Source organism: Copadichromis virginalis, linkage group LG7 (assembly GCF_057382275.1).
Source record: "Copadichromis virginalis isolate Kocher_CV1m ecotype Utaka linkage group LG7, C_Virginalis_male_GT1.1, whole genome shotgun sequence".
Classification (NCBI taxonomy): domain Eukaryota; kingdom Metazoa; phylum Chordata; class Actinopteri; order Cichliformes; family Cichlidae; genus Copadichromis; species Copadichromis virginalis.
Window position 1 is genome coordinate 27,823,050 of NC_140624.1, and position 26,518 is coordinate 27,849,567.

General features: G+C 39.8%; 1 protein-coding gene across 1 annotated transcript; it reads left to right on the forward strand.

Moving 5' to 3' along the window:
- Positions 1-24,930, forward strand: LOC146705210 (C-Jun-amino-terminal kinase-interacting protein 1-like). Its single transcript, XM_085462810.1, has 12 exons — positions 1-101; positions 6,695-6,767; positions 9,520-10,086; positions 11,522-12,070; positions 13,256-13,486; positions 13,928-14,003; positions 14,097-14,263; positions 14,351-14,454; positions 17,245-17,355; positions 20,945-21,015; positions 21,184-21,282; positions 22,389-24,930. Exons 1-12 carry the CDS (start codon positions 30-32, stop codon positions 22,459-22,461), a joined length of 2,193 nt encoding a protein of 730 aa, XP_085318936.1. The 5' UTR covers positions 1-29; the 3' UTR covers positions 22,462-24,930.
- Positions 24,931-26,518: the final 1,588 nt, after the last annotated feature.

Sequence of the window (26,518 nt, forward strand, 5' to 3'; positions counted from 1 at the left end):
TTGTCAAGGGGGGATCCGTCTATGCTGTCATGGACAAATATCGACCAAAGAGACCAACTACCTTGGCCCTGTTCCCACAGCTGCCACAAGCCGGCACCCAGGTAGGAGGCCTGTTTTTAAAAGGAGCTGTGGGGTGCTGTGGAAAGTGTGTGTCATGGTTGGATTGTGTATTTGGAATGAGACATCTGAGCATCCAGCTGAATAACCGTATTTCTGTGCATTTCCGGGGAGGATCCAGTCCTGAGGATGAGACAGCAGTGGCTTGTTGTGTATCTATGTATATTTTGTGTTTATGCGTGTGCTGGCACATAGTCAAATGCTGTAGATTCCTGTTTATTGATTGTTATTGTTTTTTTCACAAATTCTCCACACATGCTTTTATTTAGAGAGGCGGTCCTGATAAATCAGTCTGTATCATGGCAGCTGAACGGCTAGGGGTTGGGTTAGCTGGGGGATTTGCTCAAGGACACTTGGAAAAGCAGTTTTTTTGTTGTTGTTTTTTACCATCCTATTAAATATATACTTAATATAGGTATACTGCACTGCCTTGCCAACCTCGAATACCTTAACTAACTTCTGGACATTTGATTAAAATTACACCAGAATAATCTAGTCTATAGGATGGTAGCTAACACCCCTTCAGTGTTATCCCTTCTTTCTGTCATTGCATCTTCCTTAGCTTTGTTGAGTTACTTATGAGTCAACACATTCATATAGGTTATTTAAATTATACATATTTAATGTCATGTACAATCAAGTAAATTTACAGGGGCTGCTTTCTCACTCTCCTTCTGTTTTTCTGAGCAAACTCTTTACAGTAGTGACCTGAGATTTTACACAATTCCTTTTGAAAAACATACCTTTACCTTCTCAGGTAAATCTGAAATGGTCTGGTGGAAAGTATTTAATAAATTGGTATAAAGTAATTCTTATGTGCTTATGTTGCCTTTAAATTGCATGCTTTCAGAAGTTATTAAACTATAGATAAGTATATTTTGCTTGTAAACACTAACTTTCAGACAGCTTGTCTATTTGTAAGGTTTCAAATTGTAAAATAAAACAGTTAAAAGCTAAATCAAGCTAAAACCACCTAACATTTAACTAGTATGGTTTTTGTGTGTTCAACTAATACATTTTTACATTTTACATTATTTTTTACATCTCCTGTGGGCTCACCACCCACAGAATGTGCCATAAGTGTCCAGTGCCAGTGAGTATGTCAGCAGTCAAAAATGGAGGCCCTGGCAGTCCAATTCCTGACTACTAAAACTAGCTCTTGGTACATGAAACATCAGCTCTTTGGTGGAAAAGAAGCCCCAGCTAGTGCCTGACGTTGAGGAGATGGACTAGATAAAATAGGATTTACCTCAATGCATGGCATAAGCTCTGGAACCAGTCTTGCTGAGAGGAACTGAACTCTGTTGCAATCTGGAGTTACGCTCAGTGAATGGTGGTATGAAGGGGTAGGACAGGCAAGACAAGTTCTAGAAATTCTGTATATAAAAACTGTAAAAAGAATTAGTGAAAAGGGCAGCCCTGGTGGAGTCCAACAGCCATCTGAAAGAAGTTCAACATGCTGCCAGCATTAGGACCAAACCTCTCGTTATGATTATACAGGGACTGAATTGCCTCGTCCAGTGCTCCACGACCAGGATGAAAACTGCATTGTTCATCCTGAATCTAAGGTTCAACTAAAAAAAAGGACCCTCCTCTATAGTACCCTTGCCTAGAGTGCTGTGACAAAGTGTTTGCCCCCCTTCCCGATTTCCAATTTTTGTGTGTGTTTGTCACACTCAAATGTTTTGGAGCATTAAACAAATTTAAATATTAGACAAAGATAACACAAGCAAACAAAAAATGCAGTTTCTAAATGAAGGTCTTCGCTATTAAGGGGGAAAAAAATCCAAACCTATATGTGTGAAAAATGTTTTGGAAGGTGTGTGTCCCATTACATCTGCCATACAAATAACATAGCATTTCAGAAAAGGAACATGATACCAACAGTAAAATATGGTGGTAGTGTGATGGTCTGGGGCTGTTTTGCTGCCTCATGACCTGGAAGACCTGCTGTGGTAAATGGAACCAGGAATTCTGCTGTCTGCCAAAACATCCTGAAGAAGAATGTCCGGCCATCTGTTCTTGGCCTCAAGCTGAAGCGCACTTGGGTCCTGCAGCAGGACAATGATCCAAAACACACCAGAAAGTCAAACTCTGAATGGCTTAAGACAAACAAAATGAAGACTTTGGAGTTGCCTAGCCAAAGTTCTGACCTGAATCCGATTGAGATGCTGTGGGATGACCTTAAATAGGCAAGTTCATACTCGAAAACCCTCCGGTGTGGCTGAATTACAACAATTCTGCAAAGACACATGGGTTAAAATTCCTCCACAGTCCGGTAAAAGACTGATTGCTAGTTTTTGCAAATGCTTGATTGCAGTTGTTGCCACTAAGGGTTGTCCAACCAGTTATTACGTTTAGGGGGCAATCCCTTTTTCACACAAAGCCATGTAGGTTTGGATTTTTTTACCCCTTAATCACAAACACCTTCATTTTAAAAATACATTTTGTGTTTACTTGTGTCATTTTTGTCTAATATTTAAAATTTCTTTCATGATCTGAAACATTTAAATGTGACAAACATACAAAAAAAAAGGGAAATCAGGAAAAGGGGCAAACATTGTTTTCACACCACTATAAAATTTCCCAGTGAACCACAAAGAACCACCATCCCAGTCTGCCAGTCCAGAGGCACTTCCCCAGACCTCCACACAATGTTGCAGAGATGTGTCAGCCAGGACAGCCCTACAATATCCAGGAACTCCAAGAACGCTCTGCGAATCTCATCTACTCTAGGGGCCCTGCAGCTGAGCAGTTGTCTAAGTAAATGAGTGACCTAACAGCTAGTGGTAGAACAGTCATTCCTCTCACCCCCAGAGTTTGCCTCTATCACAGAAGATGTGACTGAGGGATTTAAGAGATCTGGGAAGCTGTTCCTTCCACTGCCTGACTATAGTCTCAGTTGAGGTCAGCAGAGTCCCACTACGGCTGTGTGCAGTGTGAGTGGAGCACTGCTTCCTCCTCCAGTCACCTGATGGTTTGCCAGAATTGCTTTGAGGCTGACCAAAACTATTTTTCCATGGTCTCACTGAACTCCTCCCACAACCAGTTTTTGCATCAGCCACTGACAGAGCCACACTTTGCTTGGCCTGCAAAATGTAGAAATATTTGATGGTGCAGTTTCTACATGTTATGATTTTCCAGACCTTTGCTTCAAGAAATTTTCTCTAACTGGATCCCGTTATATTTTTTCTATATCTCTGCTGTAGATCGATGCTATTGATCAAAAACAAAACATAAACATTTGAGCTGCCAAATACACATTCTCCTTTCCATTACTGCATGTTTGCACATAGCTGTAGAAAGGAACGTCCATACATGTTTGCATACATGATTCTATGTTTGTTCATCTGCAGTATTCTGCAGGTTATCAAATCATGACAGAGGAGGGGATGTCTGGGTGGACGCCCTTAGTCAGAAGTGTCTCTCTGCTCTTTGCAGATGATGTGGTTCTGTTTGCGTCATCAGGAGGTGACATGATGACAAAGACAGAAAATGTTATGGATTAACATTGTTAATGTTAGGGTCATTTGTGTCACTTTGTGTCACTTAGCGGTTATTGAGTGTCTGTGGTTGTCTTTTAATATCCATGGTCATTTTTTTCTATTTTGGGAGTTATTTTCAGTGTCTGTCATTATCTTACATGATTGTGGTTGTTTTGTATCTCTTTTTGTTTGGTACCTCACTGACAGGGTAGTGTATTTCAATGCTATACATGAAAATAACATTATATAATGTATATTGTAGTCTGGTACAATGCCCTTAAAGTATATTCTTCACTAGACTTTGTATTTGTTATTGATAAAGGGTTTCCAGTGTAGGTTTGTAAGCTCCTCAGTCTGAAACAGCAAAATCTTTGAAACAGCAAAATCTTGAGTCTCTAAAGCCGTTTTGTGCTGTTTTGTTATTAATGTGCTGAGAACATTCTCTGAGTATATTCTGCACAACAAATGCACAAGAATAAAAAACACCTCTTGTCCCAACTATATTAAATATGAATGATATAGATTCTCTATGGACAGAATATATTACATGTGCAAATGTCAGGGTTCTGGGTCTTTGTCCCAGCCTTTTCAGTTTATTTAGAATTTAATTCTTTCTTTATATTGTAATGATTTAAGTTTCATACAATTTACACTTGAGGTTAGTCCTTTTCATCTCTCTGAGTTTATTGTACTTTCTGGTTGTCTATTAGGCACCCTTTGTGCCTTTGCCCTCGTCCTCTGTGTTTCTTAGTCATGTCGCTGTGTTTTGTCGCCTGAGTCTGTCTTGTTCACATGTCTGTTTCTTCCCTGTGTTTTCGTTTGTTTCTCAATGTGTTTCCTGTCTTATTTTTGACAGTTTCTCGTCCTGTGTTCAGTGTGTTTGGTTTTGCCTCCCCTGTCATGTCATGTCTAATTTATTTCTGCTGTGTTCTCATGCGTTTCCACTTCCCTTGTCACCTTTCAGTATATATATTGTCTCCGTCTTATTCAGCCCTTTGTCAGAAAATCTGTTAATCCTCTTTCTCATCTTCATGTTTCCAAGTCATCGAGGTCTCACTTTTTTCCCCTCTTATGTTGAACCCCCCTACTTTTTTGTTCAGTTTGAAAATTTAGTAGTTGTATCTTGTACTGCCAGGATTTTGTACCTGGGTTTAAATTGAGTCACGGTCATTTTCATAGACATATAGAGGTGCTCATTGTTGATCCTTGAACATTATTTAGTTTTGATTTTGTTCATTGGGCCTCACAGTTGTGTGTGGACCCAAACAATGTCAAGATCAGACCTAAGAAATCTGTCCCAGGGACCATTTGAGGCCAGGAAGTGGAAGAATCTGTTCTTTCAGGGCCACGTCTGCTTGGAGATAAACCAAATGCATCTGGAAAGGCCCAGCACTTACTCATGCATTTTTGCTTTCCACTTTTTTTTAAAAAAAAAGAGTTTTTAAACAATTTTTTCCTTATTTTATTCTCACTTTCTCCATCTTACCTGTCTTTTTCTCAGCTTTCTCTGGTGGAGTCATCTGTATCTCTCCCTTTTTTCTACATGTATCACTATCTTTCTTTTACTTTTCTACCATTTTTTCATGTGTAACTTGCCTATCATCTGTCTGCATTGATTGGCTTAGTGGTGTCTTGAGGGCTTGCTTAACTCACATCCAGTTGGTCTGTGCATTCCCTTATCCACTAAACCCCTACCATAAAGACTACAAAAGCACCACCAGTTAAAATAGATGCGCCTCGTCAGGTTTTAAATCATAACCTTCACTTTTTGGCTCTAGATCCAAGTCCATATGTGACATTTGCCCAGACCCAGACCACAGTCTGCCTGTTGGTGACCTCTGATCCAGGGACTCCACTGTGTTATTTGCAGTGCGTACTGCCTGGAATGCACAGACTTGATTAGCTCAGTGATGTCTTGTGGGATTGCTTAACTCACGTCCACTTAGACCATTCATTGACGACCAGTTAAAATTGAAGCTTCACGTCAGCTTTTAAATAATAACCTTCTGTTTTGGCTGTGGCTCCAGCTCCATATGGGTCTGAATACAGGTCCACCTGTTGGTGACCTCTGGTGTATATTATAAAAAATAAAGACAAGTTAGGAGTGTGGATCAGAGGTTACCCTGATTACCCTCTCAAGGTGACCTGGCATTGCTCTGTCCTCTGGACCAGATCCGAAGCACCTTTGAGTGTGAGGTCATTTAGAGGGCTGGTCAGTGAGGGATTGGCATACCTTTTCGTGATGATGCCACACACTTCCTCATCAGTCCTCCTACCTCTTCCTGGCATTGCTGTCATTAGAGACTTTGGGCCTAGTTATGTACCTAATGTGATAGAAATAAGATTTCACACTTTTTGTGTTAGTAATCCAGTCATTTGTTGTTGTTGGTGTTAGATTTGTATTGTTGATTGTCATTTATACTTAGAAATATTTACTTATATATGCTTAGAGTTTTGTAATTAGTTGTAGATTGGTAGAGGTTTTGATCCTTGATAGTCTGCAAACTTTGTGTGTATTAGACAGCACTTTGGGAGCATGAGAGGTCATACCGTGTCTTATTGTTTTATGGTAGGATTAACGTATTTGCGTCTGTTCTAGTCTAAGTGCTCTTTGTTTAGATGAACTGCAGGACTTCCTCACCGTGTTATCTAGGATGAACCATCTAGGGTGAGGGGGAGGCTACCCTCTTCCTGACCAAGGATGTTCGACCCTTTGATCAGCAGTCCACACACACACACACACACACACACACACACACACACACACACACACACACACACACACACACACAGGCAAGGTACTCTTTGTGTGTATGTAGACGTCATATGTTAATGAACTTATGCATATTCATGTAACCTCAATAAAAGAACAGTGGTACGGGAGAACGGACGAGAGCAACTGGGGTCAAGCGAAGGAACGGTGCCTGTCCGGTTCTCTCCCGTGCACGAGAAACATGAAGAAGCTTGCCTACTTGTGTCTTGCTTTGCAGTGTAATTATATTGCCTTCAACGTTCCAGCGGATGGGTTCAAGCTACAAACCTATCAGTTGGTCTTATTCTTATTGCTGCTCTGTTTCATACTTTCTTTTCAGGACTCCATCAACAACAATTCTTTAGGCAAGGCCAGCTGGAAAGACTCCCACTCTTCCTCCCCACATATCACAGGTACGAAAACTCAACACAGGTTCAAAATACAAACTTATAGTAGTTCTTAAGATCCCTCAGATTATTACAGTATAATGCAAAATAGTGTATTTGATGATTTAGAACAGAGCAGGATAAATCACACAGTGCTCTCATATACAAATCGTAAACCGTAACTAATATAGAGTTCGTGGGGCAGATAGCTTTTTACAACTAGTGGGTGACTGCAATATTTTACTTTCATTTGGTTATTTCTAGGTTTAGGGCAGGGCATAGGTCAGCAAACTTTATTTTATTTCTTTTTTTTCTAATTCGCTATCTAATTCGAACCCAGGAAGCAGACTGTGGGTGGTTTCGTGCTTAGTTTGTCTTTTTACAGTTAATACAGAGAATTCCAGAGATTGAGCAGCTGGCCGTTAGCATGTGATTAATCAACCACTGATGTCTGTGAAAATCTAGTTGGAGGAGGCCTGTGAAAGGCTGAGGGGCTGCTTCGAGACCACAGACTGGGATGTACTCTGCAGTCCACATGGGGAAGACACTGATGGTCTGACGCAGCGCATCACAGATTACATCATTTTCTGTGTGGAGAGCACAGTACCCTCCAAGAAAATATGGGGGGTTTCCAACAATAAACCATAGGTGACCCCTGAGCTACAAGCCTTGCTAAATGAGAAGAAGATGCCTTTTAGCTCAGGGGACAAAGACAATCTCGAGCGAATCCAAAAGGAACTAAAATGCAAATTAGGCAGGACAAGAACAGCTACAGGAGGAAACTGGAACAGCAACTGGAGCAAAACAACAATAGGGAGATCTGGACAGGGCTGAAGAAAGTTTTAGGTCATAGAAATAATGGGGGTACTACACAGGACAATGGCAGTAAGGAGTGAACAGATTATTATTTCAACAGGTTATCAAAGAAGCTTTGAAAGAAAAGTGACTGGCATTCTCAAAAGAGTGACCTTTATCCTTTAGATGGAGATGTAAAGTTGAGTCTTGTCCTGTCGAGGTAGCGCTTCAACATTGTCATCCCTTATATAGCAGGTTTATCAGAGACAGATGCCAATGCTGACATTTTGGACAGAGGAGACAGATGGTTTGAAAGAGGAGTGAAAGAAGCCATCTATGTCCAGTGTGAACAGCCATCTTTGAACAGAGGAGGTGGTTTATGAAACCAACTATCAGCCACCTACAATGCAGCTTTGAGATCCCTTCCCAGGCACCTGATCGCCGACTAACATTTTGAGTTAGGTGATCTCAATGGGTGTGGTAAGGTCTCACAATGGTTTCACCTGAAACCTCTGCATATAATGACTAACACCCTTTTTCTCACCTTGGCTCATGCAAAGAGGCTCATGATCAACAGTAGGTCAGCGACCCTGCTAAGGGACAGATCCCACTAGGGTTTTAATACCTGGGCTGAAGAAGCTTCTAGGATGAGAGATGAACCATCTTCAAGAAAATTAAAGAAGTCCAGTTGCTTTTCTTTCCAAGCTCCTTAGATTACCATGACCTGGATGAGTGAGAACCTACAAAGACATATTCATCAGGTTTGATTCAGACCATAGCCCTCCCCCACATCACCCTAGGCTGCCAGACACTATCCCCAGATTTGATAAACTGTAAATTTAAAGCTTGCATGTAATCATGTGTTTAAATCAAATATTGGGTCTGTACATGTGACACTGTTTTTCATATGGTGAAACATGTTGCTAAACAAACTAAGGCAGACTAACTGTGTTATTTAAAGACTGCAAGAAAATACATTGCAGGTTAGTGCAGGATAAACGGGTTAGTCTGTCATGGATTTGAAGTAAACAACAGTGTGTGACTGGTGCACAGTGGCTGTGGTGCTCGTGGTCTGCTAGATCAAGATTAGCAGAGATGAATATGACTCTTAGCTAATGATGCTTAGATCTAGAAAAAAGACAGCATCAACAGTGTACTGTCAGTGCAGAGGATAGAAATCAGCCAGGACAACTCGTGGAACACCTGCTTAGATCTTGTTGAATTCAGTTGTGCAAATCTACAAAGAGCAGGGAACCTCAGTCGCCCAAATCAACTGATCACAGCCTGCACACAAAGATCTATTGGAGCTCTCAATAGCAGTTATTGTGACTTCACCTGTGATTTCCCCCCCCCCCCCACTGAGTCACTACAACTGATTTTAGGGCTCCCCCACCTGCTAGATCACACTTTAACCCCTGACTGTACACATTTTCCTGTTTAGAGGCAAAGTCAAGCTAAGTACAATTAGAATTAAAAATTGGACTAAATTATATATTCTTATATACTAATTTTATTTTATTATTACAATATGTACAAAGCTTTGCACTAAATATAGAAGTCTAAAAGCTTTAAAAAATAGTAAAAGTAGAAAACTGATAGTTAAGGTAACATTTTGTGTAAGGTCAGACTCAAGCTGCAGATCAAGCATACCAGTAAGCAACTAATGGCATAATAAGTCTGTTCATGCACTGTTAAAGTCTCTGTTTTCCTGAGTTCTTTTTTTTCTTGTTTTTCTTTGGAATCCGCGGCTGTCATCCTTTTGTCTAATGTAACAGTGGAATTATTTGTGTGGCAAGCAATGATGACGTAACAGAACAACAACTCCTTCAGTCAGGAAAACATCATGTGTGTTTTTTTCTTCTGCTGTTGCTGTAACAGGATTAACAGCTTACCATAGGCTACTTTGAATATCCCTCTGTATACCGTATATCTGATTGCCTAATACATAATCTGCTGCTTTTGTTGTTTGTGTGTATGTATTAAGGGGATCTCGCTCCACTAGATGTCCAACCAAAAGCTGAGGACAAAGTCCAGCACAGCACTCAGCGCCGGCCAGCACCCAAACCTCCAACAGCCAATGTATCCAACAGCAGAACCAATGGTCAGGCTGCTGCCACTGGCTCAGACACACGAGCTCGACCACGGGAACAATCAATGCCTGGAGCTATGCATACACAGTCTTCTCGCACACTAAGGAACCAGAGGAGAGCAGGAAGTGGAGGAGGAAGAGGGGGAGGAAAAGGAGCAACAGTGATGAGAGACAGGGGCCTGGGCGACCTCAGAGGAAAAGATGGAGTGATAGATAGAAGAGGAGGACGACCGTGTGAAGAGTCAAAAGCAAAAGACAAGAATGGACATCAGAGGCCAAGGGAAGAAAACGGACTGAAAGGCCGAGCAGCTGATGGGAGAGGAAAAGGAGGCACTAAAGGAGGCAACAGAGGAAGCGCCTTAAAGTCGAATAAAACTCTGTCTAATAAGGAAGTCTATCTGCCTGCTATGGTGGTGCCGCGCACACCCATAGTACAGAGAAACCTGGAGACAACACACCAAGGTATTGAACCAAGGTTCACACCAATTTTTTTTAATAATCATTTCCTGTTTGGCAGTTTTAGCAAACAGGATCATGGTTTCGTCTGTGAAACACATTATGCTCTCTGCAGGCTCCTCTTTTTATTAATTTTTACATTGATTTTATTTTATTATTGACCTTAATGTCTGCGTGGATATTGGACAGGGGGTGAAGACCAGGTTGGTAAAAGGAGAAGAAGTTGGAGGAACAGAAAAAGAAAAGTGACAGAAAGAAAGAAAGAGAGTGAGAAAATCTCTTAACGGACCATCACTATCAGGAGGAATGTTATTATTAGCATTGAAAACTAAAGTCAGAGAGACGTCTGTGTTGAGATAGATATCTTTTTTAAATTTCTTTAAGTCATTACATTTGAAATGAGCTACTTATATTTCTGAAATCAATTAAAAAATATTAAGTAATTAAAAATACATTACTAGAGTCGACTAATGAAGGATTTCTGTGCCTGATATTGCTTTTGAGCCAAAGCTATTAAAAGAAAATCAGAGATCCAGGGTTACGCTTGATTTAAAATCTTGCATTAAATATATGTTATAGTCATGGTATACCCTTAAACCCTACAAATGCACCTTTTAATAAAGTTAAGTATAGTTGTGATGCAATCTATAGTACAGCATAGGCTCTACTGAGGTCCAGCGCAGTACTAGAAATGTAGTTTCCTAGAAATTTCTCCTTTTTTTTCCCTCTCTATTTTTGTTTCTTATGTAGCCCCCAATGGTCACCCCTATGAAAAAATTCTGAAAAAACTCACCCTGCATAAAAAACTACTTTAGAGCACAGAAAATATTTGCAGGTTTAATAACTGTTGCAGTGAACAGGAAGCCTATAGTTGTGTTGTGCGAGGCGGCACCAGAATGCTAATATCAACCTGCTAGCCTACATTTCAAAAGCTTCCTAGAAATTTCTAAAGGCAAATAGTCCACACAATTTTATTTATATTGGTTGGTTCACCTGTATTAATTAGACTGAACCCCCACTTTACTAATTAGAATTGTTTTAGTATTAGCAGTTGCCAGCTTTCACCATTCATATCTCACTGAGCTCAGGCAAATGTTCCATTTATAGCTACAGGTAGAGATATAAATGGGCTATCTATAAATAATTCCCCGTGTTTGTGCAGTGCACTACAATATTTGATGTTTGAAAATTATTCCCCTGGGATTTGATAAATACCCAAGTATACTGTGGGACTATTGTAAATTCTATTACCTAAACCTGCAAACGTATTCTGGAACCTTTGTTAACCAATTGTTAGAATTCCCTTGATATCAGCTATAAAGAATATTGCAAAATAAAACGATCTTAGAGTATAACCATATGTGTGAAGTTCATCTGTGTTATCTAAAATTTTACAAACTGGAAACATTTGACAATGATGCTCCGTGTTTTGTATTCTTAGACCAGAACCATGACAGGACCCAGGACAACCCCTCTGTCCTCTCCCGGTCCAGCAGTGAGGGAGGGTCCAACAGGATGTCCCTTAGCTCAGACACAGAAGGACCCCCATCAGGGCCTCTGCATCCCTCTCTGACCTACCGAACTAACCCTGACATCAGTGAAGAAGAGGGGGAGGGAGTTCCAACTCCATGCCTAAACTTACAGAATGATCTAACGTGCTGTCCCAAAGGTAACAGCAAAACGGACTGTACCACTGAAACAGGGGTAGACCCCAAGAAAGAAAAGGATGACAATATCATGGCCTCTGTGGCTAATCAGACTGTACCAATCCGTGAAACTTTAACAGGGTTAAATTATGACTCTGTTAAATATACTCTGGTGGTGGATGAACATGCTCAACTGGAGCTGGTGAACCTCAAGTACTGCTTGAATGGTTACAACGAGCACAATGATGACAGTGATGCAGAAACGGTCTATCAGTCAGCCAATGAGGATGAAGACCCACAGTATGTGGAGGAGAAGAAGAAAAATGAGGAAGCAAAAAAGAAAGGTAAATACTTCTGCTAATTTTTAACATGCCCCTTGCACATTTCTGTTTTTAGAAAAGAAATAAGCATATTTTATGGCTACAAAGTGTAGTAAGGTATATCTAAGGCCTACAATCTCACATAACATTATATATATATATGAGTAATAGCAACTCCCATTTCTTCCGGGATTAAAACACTTTTTCCCTTTTAAAAAAATATAGGGAGGAAAACAGGAAGACCAATTTGCCACCATACGGTAGCTGGTGATCTGGCAGAAAGTAAAGGTCTGAGCTTAAATACTGCCGCTGCTGCTGATGACCTGGTTGCAGCAGATGGTGGTCTTGGGGCTCGAGTTGCTGGTTGAGTCTGGTTGAGTCTCTCTCTAGCAATTTGTCTGAGGATGAAAACCAGAACTTAAACATTGCTCGTACCTCAGGGGTACAATAAGTCTCCCAGACTTGGGAGATGAACTGACGCCCCTTGTCAGCCACGACTTGTACTGTGATCCCGGGTAACGTGAAAACATGGGCAACAAGCAGTTTGGCCATCTCAGGTGGACAGTTCAGAGGGCAAGGAATTGAAAGGATGACTGTCTTACTGTTTGAGGCAGGTAAACTGATGAGTTTAATGTGTGACGATGGCACAGTCATAGGGTCTGTGCGGGGGCAGACATAGAGCCTTGTCTTTGCTAAACATTTCTTGTAGGTCACGGTATTCCTCCAGCGGATCTGATAGATTAAGAGGAGGTGTGTGTACTGAACCTGGGCTGGTGGGTCCACAGGGTTTTGGAAAGTCTAGAAAACTATTTCTGAAGATTTTGCTTAAGAGCGTTAAGATTGTGTTGATGAATAAAGATGGTCATATCAAATACGGACTTGAAAGCTTGTTATAATTATACAAACTCTCTTTTACCTTTTGCACACACTTCAGTAAATCACTGCACCTATGTCCGATTTTAATAGCAAAGACTTTTGAGCAGAGATAAGTATCTTCTGAATATCAACAAACATTGAAAGCATGCCATGCTCTTATTGAATTACAGAAACAAGTAGATAACTTAGTACAAAACCTTGTGTAACACCACTGACCAGATTAAATTATGACAATTTAAAAAGAGAGAATACTGGCGAAGTTGAAATCAAACCTACACCACCTGCTCGTTCCTCTCTGCTCTCAGTATAACCTGTCTTTTCTACTGCTCCAAGAGAGGAGGGAAGTGGCGGAAAAAAGAAGAAATGAGGAAGACGTGAAGAAGAGGAGGGAGGAGGAGGTGAAGAGGAGCAGGGAAGTCATGCCAAGATCCTGCAAGCTGTCCAAGGTAACATCATCCACAACGTCAGAGGAAGAAGAGTCGAATGGTGGAAGAGCTTGTGCTCCCATAAGCAGAAAGTTCCTCAACCTGTTTGCCAAGAACGACAGCCAGAACAGTGCCACAGGTGTGTATTTCCAAACTTTTTTTCACACACATCAATACGTGCCATTGCCAAAAGATTTGCTGTGTTTCCCAGAATAGTAAGAAGGAGACTCCAGAAGACAAGTAGTTACTTTAGGGGAAGGTCTTTAACCCATCAGAAAGACTGGAGCAGCAAGAGCAATGATATGCTGCAGTATTGCTGCAGTATTGAGAAGTATTTTGGTTTAATTTAAGCCTTCCAATACTACATTATTAGAAAATGATGCAGGGCAGCCATAATTTTACATAAAAAATGAAGCTTTTCTAAATAAATGTCAGTGGATGCTTATTTTTTTTTTGTTTGTTTTATTTTGATTCGTTGCTTTTCTTTTCTTTCCTTGTTTCCCATTAGATGTTGAGGATGGCAAATATACAAACTTTAAGTAGCTGATTGTGAGTATAATGCCAGTGATGTGTTGTTCAGGTGCTGGCTCGTTTGGTGTGTTCTCCTGTGTTCTGGATGGAGTGGAGAGGCAACAGAGTCACAGAGCTGTCTACAGGTCAGCACACATGAACTTACACAAATTAACTGTGCCATGTGCAAAGAGTCACATGAATCTGAAATCCTGTACTTTTTCTCTCTATGGTTTTAGGTTTGTTCCTCGTCATGCAGATGAGCTGGACCTTGAAGCAGATGACCCTATCTTAATGTTGAACCAGTCTAAGGACCTGTGGTGTCAGGGTTACAACATGAGGACTGGGGCTATAGGCATTTTTCCCGCCTTCTATGCTGTCAGGGTGCCCAAAGAAATTGAGCAAGGTGCGTTGCAGCACACTGGATTGTGTAAAGAGAATTTCATCAGCTGCAACGATGATTAAAAGCATGTTTTCTTCTTTCTTCTTGCAGTTCAAAAAGATGGTTGGATTGAGAAGTTCCTGGTGCAATATCTGGGTTCCGTTCCGGTTCCCATCTACACAGGCAAAGATGTGCTGTGTGCTGCAATGCAGAAGGTACAAAAAGTAACTGTTAAATTAAAGCTCACAGCTGAAGTATGGACTAAACAAATTCATTAACATAAATTATCAAAATCCCCCAAGAATCAGATAAAATATTTTTTTAAAATAAAAAACAAATGAGATAAAGGCAGCTCTTCACACTGATATAGAAAAGGGAAGTTTTAAGCCTAATCTTAAAAGTAGAGATAGTGTCTGTCTCCCAAATCCAAACTGGGAGCTGTTTCGCCAAAGGAGGGGACTGAAAACCGAAGGCTTTGCCTCCAGTTCTACTTTTAAATACCCAAGAAACCACAAGTAGGGCTGCAGTCTGAGAGCAAAGTGGGTGATGCAGTACTATGAGGTCTTTCCGATAAGATGGGGCCTGATTATTAAAGACCTTGTATGTGATGAGAAAGATTTTAAATTCAATTCTGGATTTGGAATGGAAGAAAGCAGTCCTACATATTTGTTTAATATGTGCTTTGAAGGACATATCCTGGTCAAAAATGACTCCAAGGTTCCTCACAGTGTTACTGGAGGCCAAGGTAATGTTATCCAGAGTAAGAATCTGGTTAGACACCATATTTCTAAGATTTTTAGAGCTGAGTACAATAATATACAATAATAACTTCAGTTTTATCTGAATTTAGAACCAATGTCAAATTATGACTTTTTAAGTAACAGTTTAACGACTGGCAGCTTGAAGGCCTGTGGTACATAGACGATTAATAGAGATGGGTTAATCCTATTTAAGATTGAAGCATTAATTAATGGCAGAACTTGCGCATTTGAAAGTAATACAAGGGAGTCAAATACTTCTGATTTGAGGCTTTTTTTAAAGGAGTTACAGTGGTATTGTTGTAAGTTAAATGTTATTAGGAAATGATCCAACAAAAGAGAGTTTTCAGGAAACACTGTTAAATGTAAATGTTAAATGATCCATTTCAACTAACATCATCCTGCTGTAACCAGGTTTCTGTAAGTCAGAGTAAATCAGTGTGTTGATCAGTTATTAATTCATGAAGTAACAGGGACCTGTTAAAGAGACCTAATGTTTAATAATCCATTTTTGACTGCTTTACTCTATGGTGCAGTTGTGGATACTATATTGTTCTTTCGTTGTTTTATTATGTTTAAATTGTTTTTTACTCACTTTTTGGTTGGTTTTTTAGTGGTTTGGGAGACACAGTTTCTAAGGGAACGGGGCCTCGAGTGAATAAAAGGAGGAAAAAAACTGCGGATAGGCGTGTAAGACTGTAACTTTGCTTCCTGGTTCCAACTCAGGACAGTCATGATTTTTTTTTTTTTTTTTGGGGGGGGGGGGGGGGGGTTAATACATTACTAGAAATGAGAGCTGCTCCGTCCAACTTTGGATGGAGCAGCTCTCCTAACAAGACCAGGTTTTGCCCAGAGAGCTCATATGTGGTGTTGGTATGTGCTGTTCTAAATTTCATTTAAAACTTGGGAGGGGCATGGTGTCAACAACCAGATAGCAGCTTGTGTCAGCACGGCCCCTCCCGAGAACCCTCAATGTCTACATAAAATTGAGAGGTGAGGTTGAATAAACAGAGTGCCAAGGGCCTATACGTATGTGTCGTGACAATGTAAATAATTTGAGTGTCTAAGTTGTGGAATAAAATTGAGGCACAGGTGGCCAGGAGGGGACGGAGGAGGAATGCCTCCCCTGCACCTCAGTGACGCACCTGTACCTCAAGGCCCTGCATGTGTGGTGGTGTGATGGAGCGGAAGGGGGGAGGCAACTGGGCATGGGAATGAAAGGATTGGCTAGGGGCAGCTCCCCCGCTGACCTCCATGGGCACGCCCGTCCCCCTGAATCCACCAAGGGCAGGGGCCCTGGGTCCATTCACACCGGGGCTCACAGCAGCAGCACCTCCAAGCCCCACAGAGCATTGGGCAGCATTACGTGCATTTTCCATAGAATTATGTCTTCATTACTGACTTTCATTCAATATATTGAAAGTTTAGTCCAGTTTCAGTCAGTGTGTTCACAGTACTGTGCAAAAGTTTTCGGAAGGTGTGAAAAAATGCTGTAAACAAAAAATGCTTTCAGAAATATAAATGATTGTTTACTGGCCCCATTCTGCAGCAGGACAATGACCCCAAACATACAGCCAAAGTCATTAAGAACTAGCTTCAGCGTAACAAAGAACAAGAAGTACTGGGAGTGATGGTATGGCCCCCACAGAGCCCTAATCTCAACATCATCGAGTGTTGTACATGAAGAGACAGGAAGATGTGAGGATGCCTACATCCACAGAAGATCTGTGGTTAGTTCCCCGAGATGTTTGGGACAACCTACCATCCAAGTTCTTTCAAAAACTGATGCTATTTTAAAGGCAAAGGGTGGTCACACCAAATATTGATGTGATTAAGATTTCTCTTTTGTTCATTTGCTGCATTTTGTTGATTGATGAAAATAAATGGTTAACACTTCCATTTTTGAAAGCATTCTTTGTTTACAGCATTTTTTTCTCACCTGCCTAAAACCTTTGCACAGTACTGTATACTGTTTGATACTTTTTATTTGTTTATCACAGTTTCTCTTTCTTTCTTTTTTTGTACAGAAAATAAAAGTTAAATTGAATGGGGTTGCATATAATTCTATTGTGCTTTTGGCATAATGACAATAAAGATTTTGATTCTGAAAAAAGCTTTTGAAGAGATGGTTAAAGAACATTTTCCCGATGCCACTTTCATACTTGATTCATGCGGGATTAGTCCTGTTAGACTCAAAGCAAATCTCGCCTGGCATGATTACTAACTAACTGTGTGTTTGTGTTACAGGTAGCATACAACAGGCGGTCAGCGGGTCAGCCTCCATCAGCCTGTGCGCTGGAAGTCAGTGTGAAAGGGGTGAAGATGAGTGTCCAGGATCAGTGCCACTCCGCTCACAGGGTACAGCACTATTCTCTCTCTTCACACTTTTCTTTACTCACAGAATGAAAATGGAACTCTGATTTATAGAAGGAATTTTTAAAATGTATGTATTTTACAATAAAGTAGTATTTGTTTGAACAGAGAGCACATTTGAATATTAGACTACTGTTAAAATGGTGCTAAAACCATTAAAACAAATAGTGTTTAATATGTACAATAAACAATAATAATAAACAATAATATACCAATGTTAAATCTCGCGACACCGTACGTGACTTAATCTCGCCTGCTTTGGATCGTGGTTTAAGGAAGGCATCCATCTCAGTCAAGTCGAGCAGCCGCCTCTACTTTTTTTCCAACATGCTCTTGAACACCCTTGAATGGCTAAAGAATTGGTGCAGCGTTTCATGATGAGAAGGAAATCCGCATTATTTCTCCAGAATCCAAGGTTTGACTAACGGACCTCTCATTCAATAAATTTCAGTTTTTTTTATTAGCAAATCACAACAGTATTCATTAAAAGTTCCTTTACATTTCAAGGTAAAAATCCTACAATAATAAAGAGACAACCCCAACAATCAGACAGCCCCTTATAAACAAGCACTTGGCAACAGTGGGAAGAAACCTCCAGCAGATCCAGGCTCAGGGAAGGGAGCCATCTGCCATGACCTGTTGGGGTCGAGGGGAGGAAGACAGGAAAGCTTAGACCTTCCTAAAGAGGCTGAGTGGTGTAATCCTATAGTTGGAATAGACGCGTCAGTCCCCCGTCTTGATGATGGGAATTATGAACCCAGTCTTCCAATCCAGAGGCACAACCCCACATCTTGAATGAACATTGCAGAGGCTTGTCAAGCAAAACATCTCTACAGCATCCAGGGTTTTTAGGAACTCAGGGTGAATCTCATCCACTCCTCTGGCCTCTACCAGACTCCTCTACATGCCTTTCGTAAAATAAGAGTCTGGGAACAAGGATTAAGAAGATCCTCAAAGTATTTCTTCTTATACATTTTCTATTCAGCAGCTTTAATTTAGCATTTTCTATTCACGTTTCCCATTTTGCTTTATATGTATTTCCATTTTCCATCCTAATATTTGGTCTCTACGGAGCCCCTCTGATGACATGGTCCAAAAAATAAATAAATTGTGGCCACAAAATACTACTTCGTGGGCACGAAATGGGTATAACGTGCCCACGAAATACTTATTTGTGGCCACGAAATACTATTTTGAGGGCACGAAATAGGTATAACGTGCTCACGAAATGCTAATTTGTGGGCACGAAACACTTGACCGATAACCGTGATCCTTCCCAGACCCTTGCAGTTGGTTGACAATAAAATCTATCCCGGCATCCAGGTCGTACTTACATCTGTAAAGCAACTGGGCTCTCAATAATAATATTTGCTACATAACTTTTGCACTGTCCACTTCCTGCTGTGACAAAACAAATTTCCCACGTGTGGGACTAATAAAGGTTATCTTATCTTATCTTATCTTATCTTATCTTATCTTATCTTATCTTTTCTTATCTTATCTTATCTTATCTTATCTTATCTTATCTTATCTTATCTTATCTTATCTTATCTTATCTTATCTTATCTTATCTTATCTTATCTTAATATCCTGTTTAAATGTCTCTCCGTAATAATGGTTCCTTGCATTGCCAGGCTTTTCAAAATGCATTTGTAGCTCATTCCCAGCCTAAAATAAAAGTCAATCATACTGTCTCTGTCCATGGTGTATAGGTTTAGCCTACTCTTATGCTTATGTGTCTACGCAGCTGTCCAGGAATTGTATCAATATGGTGTGCGCACGTTATCTATTTCATTGCCACAAATGCGTAATTCGTGGGCACGTTATACTATTTCAAGGGCACGAAGTAGTATTTTGTGGCCACGATTTATTTAGTTTTTGGACCATGTCATCAGACGGGCTCCGTAGGTCTCATATCTCTACTTGAATAAATAATTAAAACAAGGATGGATTTTCCTCCTGGGATTTTTTGTTCACCATTTCACATATGCCATTTTAATTTTTAAAATTCCCATCTTTATTTATTTATTTATTTTTTATTAATTTTTATTGAAAATATTTTTTTCTGTTGTTTTAGTCTTCAGAAAAGAAACTGTTTTCATCCACATTTATATGCTGTTTCTGTTTTCTGTGTGTGGTTTGTGGCTTAGCATAGGAGGGGTGGAGCAGTGAGTTCAGGGTGTGGTGTGTCAGAGGTTGACCCACACAGCTGTTCTCCATTACAGGGTCATTCCTTCCCTATTTCAGGAGGATGCTGAAATATTTCCTATTTCAGGAAAAGGCAGTTAAAAAGCTGCGCGAACAAAGTTTGTCAAAAACCCTTATCAATAAAACACCTCTCAACGTGCAACACCCTGTGGGTGGGTCCTTATTGTGGTCACACTGTGATACTATGTCAATTGAATACATTGAGATGGGTTTAATTTCTAAATACAACAAACCCAATATTAAATATTGCATTTTCTTGTGTACTTACAACCTAACATAACCTAACATATTCACATGGTTCATGATTTAAAGCTTGTCATCTTCTAATCAGAGGCCTCCAGCCCATTTGTCAAAGTGTCATTAGGCAAGCTACAAATCCTCAAATTGCTCAGAATGAAGGCACAGATAGAAGCAATGTATTAATGGCTGAATGTGGTTGCATTCTTAGTTAGAAAAGTCCTGCATAAGTTCAAATTTAAGAAGTTATATTCACTATCCATCCATCCATCTTCTTCCGCTTTATCCGGGCCGGGTCACGGTGCCCCCGGGTCACCCTCAGGCGTTCCCAGGCCAGCCAAGAGATATAATCTCTCCAGCGTGTCCGGGGTCTGCCCCAGGGCCTCCTCCCAGTGGGACCTGCCAGGAACACCTCGCCCAGGAGGCATCCTTGTCAGATGCCCGAACCACCTCAGCTGGCTCCTTTCGATGTGGAGGAGCAGCGGCTCTACTCTGAGCCCCTCCCAGATGGCTGAACTTCTCACCCTATCCCTAAGGGAGAGGCCAAGCTCATTTTTGCCGCTTGTATCTGCGATCTCGTTCTTTCGGTCACTACCCACAGCTCGTGACCATAGTTGAGGGTAGGGACGTAGATCGACCGGTAAATTGAGAGCTTCGCTTTTACGCTCTGCTCTCTCTTCAGCACGACGGACCGGTGCAGCACCAATCCGTCTGTTGATCTCCCGCTCCCTTCTCGCTTCACTCGCGAACAAGACCCTGAGATACTTGAACTCCTCCACTTGGGGCAGGAACTCATCCCCGACCCGGAGTGGGCAAACAACTGTCAGTGGCATCATAGCCCCTCTAGGTAGAAGATAATCAACTCTTAGTGATGTACTCATAAAGTTATCTTAAATATAATTGTTGACTGCTACCCGGTGACTTTGCTATGGGACTTTAGTTCCAATAGATCTACTGGTAGTTGATTTCTCCAGTTGTAAGTTACCATTTAACAACATTTTCTAATGTTATTCACTGTAATGAATTAATTTAAATTCTAGCTTAACAAAAGTTTCTAACTATGATGTTAATTTAGAGTAATATTCCAGAATTACATGTTTACATGGCTCTTTGTCTTTGTTGTTATCAGGGGGACCAGTGCTTCCATTTCTTCCAGTTGAAAAATATTTCATTCTGTGGTTGTCATCCAAAATACAGCAGGTGAGTCAAATGCTTTAGATGGCTTGTATTACAATTCCCTCACCTCGTGAGAGATTAGTTAACTTTTATGAACATGAATCTTTCCTGTGTGCTGCTTGCTCTGTTGTTTTTCATCCTGCAACAGGCTCAATTGAACCTTTGGAAATAATTGTTTTATTTGCACTGCAGGTACTTTGGCTTCATCACCAAGCACCCTGACCAGCAGCGCTTTGCTTGTCATGTCCTGATGTCACAAACAACTTTACATCCTTTAGCAGAATCTGTCGGGTAAGTCCTACTCTACTGTGTTCTGCTCTGCATTTAATTCAATTATATTTAAGATTCAATGCATATGACTGTCCTATCTATGGACATGCTGCAGAGGGATTATTACTTCTGTAGACACTAGTTTATAGTGTGTTACGATTTCTATCAGGGTTTCAAACTCTGACAGATGAAAGCTCTGAGAAAGTAGTGTCTTTTTAATTGTTTTATGGGGGGAAAAACACATCACCGAGGTTAAGTACAATTCACTATGGTCACTATGGTGTCCAGTAAGTAACAAGGCTGATGTTGGGAGGCTTTTATTAGCTACAGTTTTGTTTTCATCCTTAACAAAACAACATGGAGATATAACCTGTTTCCAAAAAAGATGTTAGGCTGTGTAAAAGATAAATAAGAAAAAATATAATTACATTTTTTTATTAAAAGAACAGTGGAATATTTTCCAATGTTACATTACAACCTTATCAACAACAAAAGTGCTGGAAGCCCAGGAGGCCAGTTGTAGTTTTAAAAGCTAAATGTTTTCATGCTAGATGTGAGATTTTAAATACCCAATTAATACCTATACAGCAGCATTTCTGGATTCCTTTTATGTCTCGTTATTTCTTTGCCATGTAGAGTTTTAACTTGCGTTAGTGGCTGATGGGAATGGTCTTCACTGGCACGATTTTCATGAATTGGCCTGCGAAATGATTTCTACAACAGAACTGTGTTAAATGCAGAAAGCTGCGGGCCTTGACTACTTGGTTAGGTTCAGGAAATAAAAACATTAGACAATAAAAGGTTTATAAAAGGATCGTGTTTTGGGTTCAAATATAACAGCTGCCATGTCATTCAAAGAGCTTTTTTCTCGATGAGTTCCCTTTGAGGATTCTCAGCAGCACATTCACACACATAAACACTCTTCTGTTGAAATATATTAGGTTTAAAGCTGATTTTAAAACAATTTTTGTTTATGTACACAAAATAAGTACAATAGGGTCACATTTTGCCATAACACTGGCTGGACCATTAGAACAAGTCAGTCTGGCTTGTAGCTTGTAAATCAACCATTTCCAGTGACCTGGTCTGCTTGGTTATGGAATCTTTTGTGCTATTTTTCCCAACAGGAGGGCATTCCAGCAGTATTACAAGGAGCACGTCGGCTACTCCTGTCCCACTGAAGACATCTTCATTGAATAATGCCTCCTGTCCATCCATTCTATGAATTTAATATTCACTATGTGCATGTAAGCCTGGTCTTATATACCACCAACTGGATTACCAATATATCTTCTTTGCATGGTGGGTTATTTCTTTTCTAAGCTGCATCCACTAATACAGCAAGCTTCTCCTTCTTTTGGCCATATCACAATATGAATAATTCTATGGATTGATAGGGACACGTGGGATTTTTCACGCCACAGAAAGTTACCAATAGTTAAACAGAGATATTGAATATTAATGCATTTTATTTGCAAAAATTATCTTAATTAACTATGCATGGATATTGCATATATACAGACTACCTTCAGAGCTACTCTAGCCCACAAAGCCAAATCTCAGCAACTACAAATGTTGCTAGAAAAAATCTGAATCATCTTTCTGATATTAGCAATTACCATACAAACAATCTGGCACCATAGAAACATGTCAATATCTGTCAATGATTGTAAGCAATCTAATGAGACAATGTTTAAATAACAGTGTTAGTCATTGAATCACATAACATTATAGGAGCTCAAATAAAACACATGAGTAAAAGCTCATAAGATTTAAAGTAGTGGTCCTAAAAACTAGCTGGAAGTGCAGCTTCTGATTTTATTTGATTAAACAACCTTTGAAGTACATATTTAAATGTTCAGAGATACATATATTTAACTTTAGCTCATAAGTCCTGGGCAACAAAGCTTTAAGCAGAATAAAAATTTAATTATATAACTTAAATATTTGTTAGATTGTTTAAGAGCCTTAAAACTTAAGAGCCAGGTCGCTGTGGTTCAGGTAGGAGAGCAGGTGTCGACCAATTTGGTTGGTAGATTGAGCCCTGGCTCCTCCAGTCCACATGTCAAAGTATCCGTGGACGAGACACTCAACCCCAAGTTGCCCCTGATGCATCTAGAAGCACTAGATAAAAGTGGTGTGAATGTGTGATTGGGTGAAAAAGACTTGTGGTAGAAAGTCCTTTGAGTGCTCATATTGAGTAGAAAAGAGCTATATAAGTACCAGTCCATTTAACATTTAAGTGCTGTTTGCATAGGTAATCATGTATGACTTTTTAGGGTTAGTATGGAGTTCAATGAAAACAAAAATTTTAAATAAATTCTTCCTGAATTTGCAAAGAGTGCGCAAAAGAAAATAATCACTTTGATGATTGAGCAAACAACCACAAATAACATCACCCGAAAGAGACTTCAAATAGTCACAAAACAACTACCAAGAGATGCAAGACGCAGGTGAGAGAACGTTTAAGTGTATTTAGGGGCTCATAGTCTCAGGATGAATCTATGGTCACCAGCCATTAGGATTCATGATCATTTGTTTAAACTCACATGGCAGTCTGTCCAGTATTTGTATAGTCTATGAAACTGATGGGTGACACTACATAGTTCAACAAATGGAAAAACAAAAAAAATCTGGTTCTTCTAGTTAAACAAATCTAGAGATGTTACTGCTTTTCTCTTTTAGAGTGAGGGAAAAATTATCTGATGCCCTGCTGAATTTGTAAAGTTTACTCACTTATAAAGAAATGAACACTCTCAAATGTTTATGGTAGTTTCATTTTAATGGAGAAAGAATGACACACAAAAATCCAGAATAAAAACATAAAAGTTCGAAATGTATTTGGACGCCATTGAGTGAAATATGTATTGGATTTCCAAGCCGTTTTCTAGTTACCTGAAATGATGGATATTGGGAATGTCATTACTCCAGAGTTGAGTGCATTCTTATAGTAAAGTCAGAAACACAAGGAAAAACTTTTTTTGTCTAAGGACGGTTGAGCCATTCATGTATCGTTACCAATACAATACAGTACTTTTTTTGCACTTTACAACCCGACTGCTGCAACACTGGCTGCACGGATTAAAGATTTTACAGTTTTTCTAATGTTTGATGTTCACTGCCATCATCTTGGACTGTTAACTTGGGGTTAATTCCACAAATTCAGCTTCTGCATGTATAAAGGCTAATTTACACTGCCTGTAGCCCTGCTCTCAAAAACTGACATAGATGTAACTCTGTATGTGTGGCTGGTTTTAAGAAAGAAATGCTTAAAGTTCAAGTTTTTAGAATATGTGTAGCGCCATCTTGTATCAGTTACAGAACATTACATCATCGGGTTGGTTGGAGTCAACAGACATTGCATTAGTTTATGTTAGCTAACTAGTAACACAACCAATAACCCAGGGAAAAATAAGGACTGTAAAATTTTTGTGCTGCTTTTCCTCACCAGGCCTGAACTGTGCAGTCAGCTGTTAAAACAGTTTCTCACAAGGTGTGATCAGCACTATTTTATGTAATAATATTCTCTTTTCCCAAGCATATCCAAACTGGGTTTTTTTTGTCACACCACAAACATAACTATGTTTTTTACCAAAACACGATTGAAAATCTTAACGTCCATCAGCATGTCCATAGGAAAAAATTTTTTTAAATCTCCACTAGTGCTGTCAGCGTTAATCTCATTAAAATGACGTTAATGCCATAACCACATTAACGCGGCAAATCTCCGTTAGCGAGTAAGCGCGGGTCGCCCCGTGCGTGGGGCTGCACGGCATCAACGCATTAGCACGGTTAGTTCGTTAACGCATTAGCGCTGTGCAACCCCACACACAAGGCGATCCGCGCTTACTGGCTAACGGCAATTTGCCACATTAGTGCGGTTATGGTGTTAACGTCATTCTAACGAGGTTAACGCTGACAGCACTAATCTCCAAATTACGCTCCCCCTCACTAACGTTTGGGCTTCACTTTTCTCCAGTTCAGTTCAGTTCATTTTTATTTCAAACATATACATTCACCAACATTTCATAAAATCTTTCCATGCAGTTGTTTGAAAAGGCAGAAGTATATACTTATTTAGCCCGACCCCCTCAGGTTTACATCCTCATCATCTAAATTTGAACAACAAAAACGTATACAACGCCTTCAACTTAGAACGTAACATCACAAAAAAATATTTTCTCATGTTCAACTAAAACTATATTTAGATTTGTTAATTTGCAGAAAAAAATAAACGTCACTTTGACTGCTGTCTTGGGTTAATTGCATTTTCTTCATTCTTATACTTATTTAAAATTTCTTTTTTGAGTTTTATTTTAAACTGGTTTATATCACATTCTTCACTTCTAATATTTGTCCATCACACACATCGACACATTTTTCCTGCAGTTCATGGGATTCCCAATCGTGCTTTGGTAAGAAACGTAGTTGTGCTTGTGGTGTGATTTGCATGTAGTAATCTGTTATGCTGTAAACTGTCTGGATGTGCTTGGAAAAAAGAGAGACTCTTTTATTGCATAAAATAGTGCCGATCGCATCAGCTGATTGCGCGATTCTGTACAGCCAGAGGAGGAAAAATCTGAGTTTCTTACTCCAGATTGTCCGTCCAGTGAATCATCTGTCGCCTGACTCAAAAACAGACTCTCCTCCACACTGTCCTCATTCAAAAAGTGCTTTGCAAACCCGAACATTACGCCTTACAGTTCTATTTTCCTGTTTTAGTGTAGCTAGCCAAACATCGAAGAGCCAGGTACTACTAAAGAGACAGACAGTGAAAGTGGACAGTATATGCTTATATAGCAGAAAAGTGATCCCCTCAAACTGATTTTTAGCTTTAGTGCTTTTAGTGCATTTATTATCCCCTCAGTTATTGGTTGTGTTACTAGTTAGTTAACATAAACTAATGTAATGTCTATTGACTCCAACCAACCGATGATGTCTTGTTCTGTAATGGCACAAATAGCACTAAAAATGTTCTTTAAATGTTAACGTTGAGCACTATTTCTTCAATAAATAACTGCAGATACACAGACAGAGTTACATCTATGTCAGTTTTTTGAGTTCTGGGCTCGATGGTGTAAATTAGCCTTTATACATGTAGTGTTTCATGTCCACTTTAAACTAAAATGCACTTTTAGTACTTTGTAGACAGTGTTGGTCAAGTTACTTGAAAAAAGTAATCAGTAACTAATTACTGATTACTTCCCCAAAAAAGTAATCCCGTTACTTTACTGATTACTTATTTTCAAAAGTAATT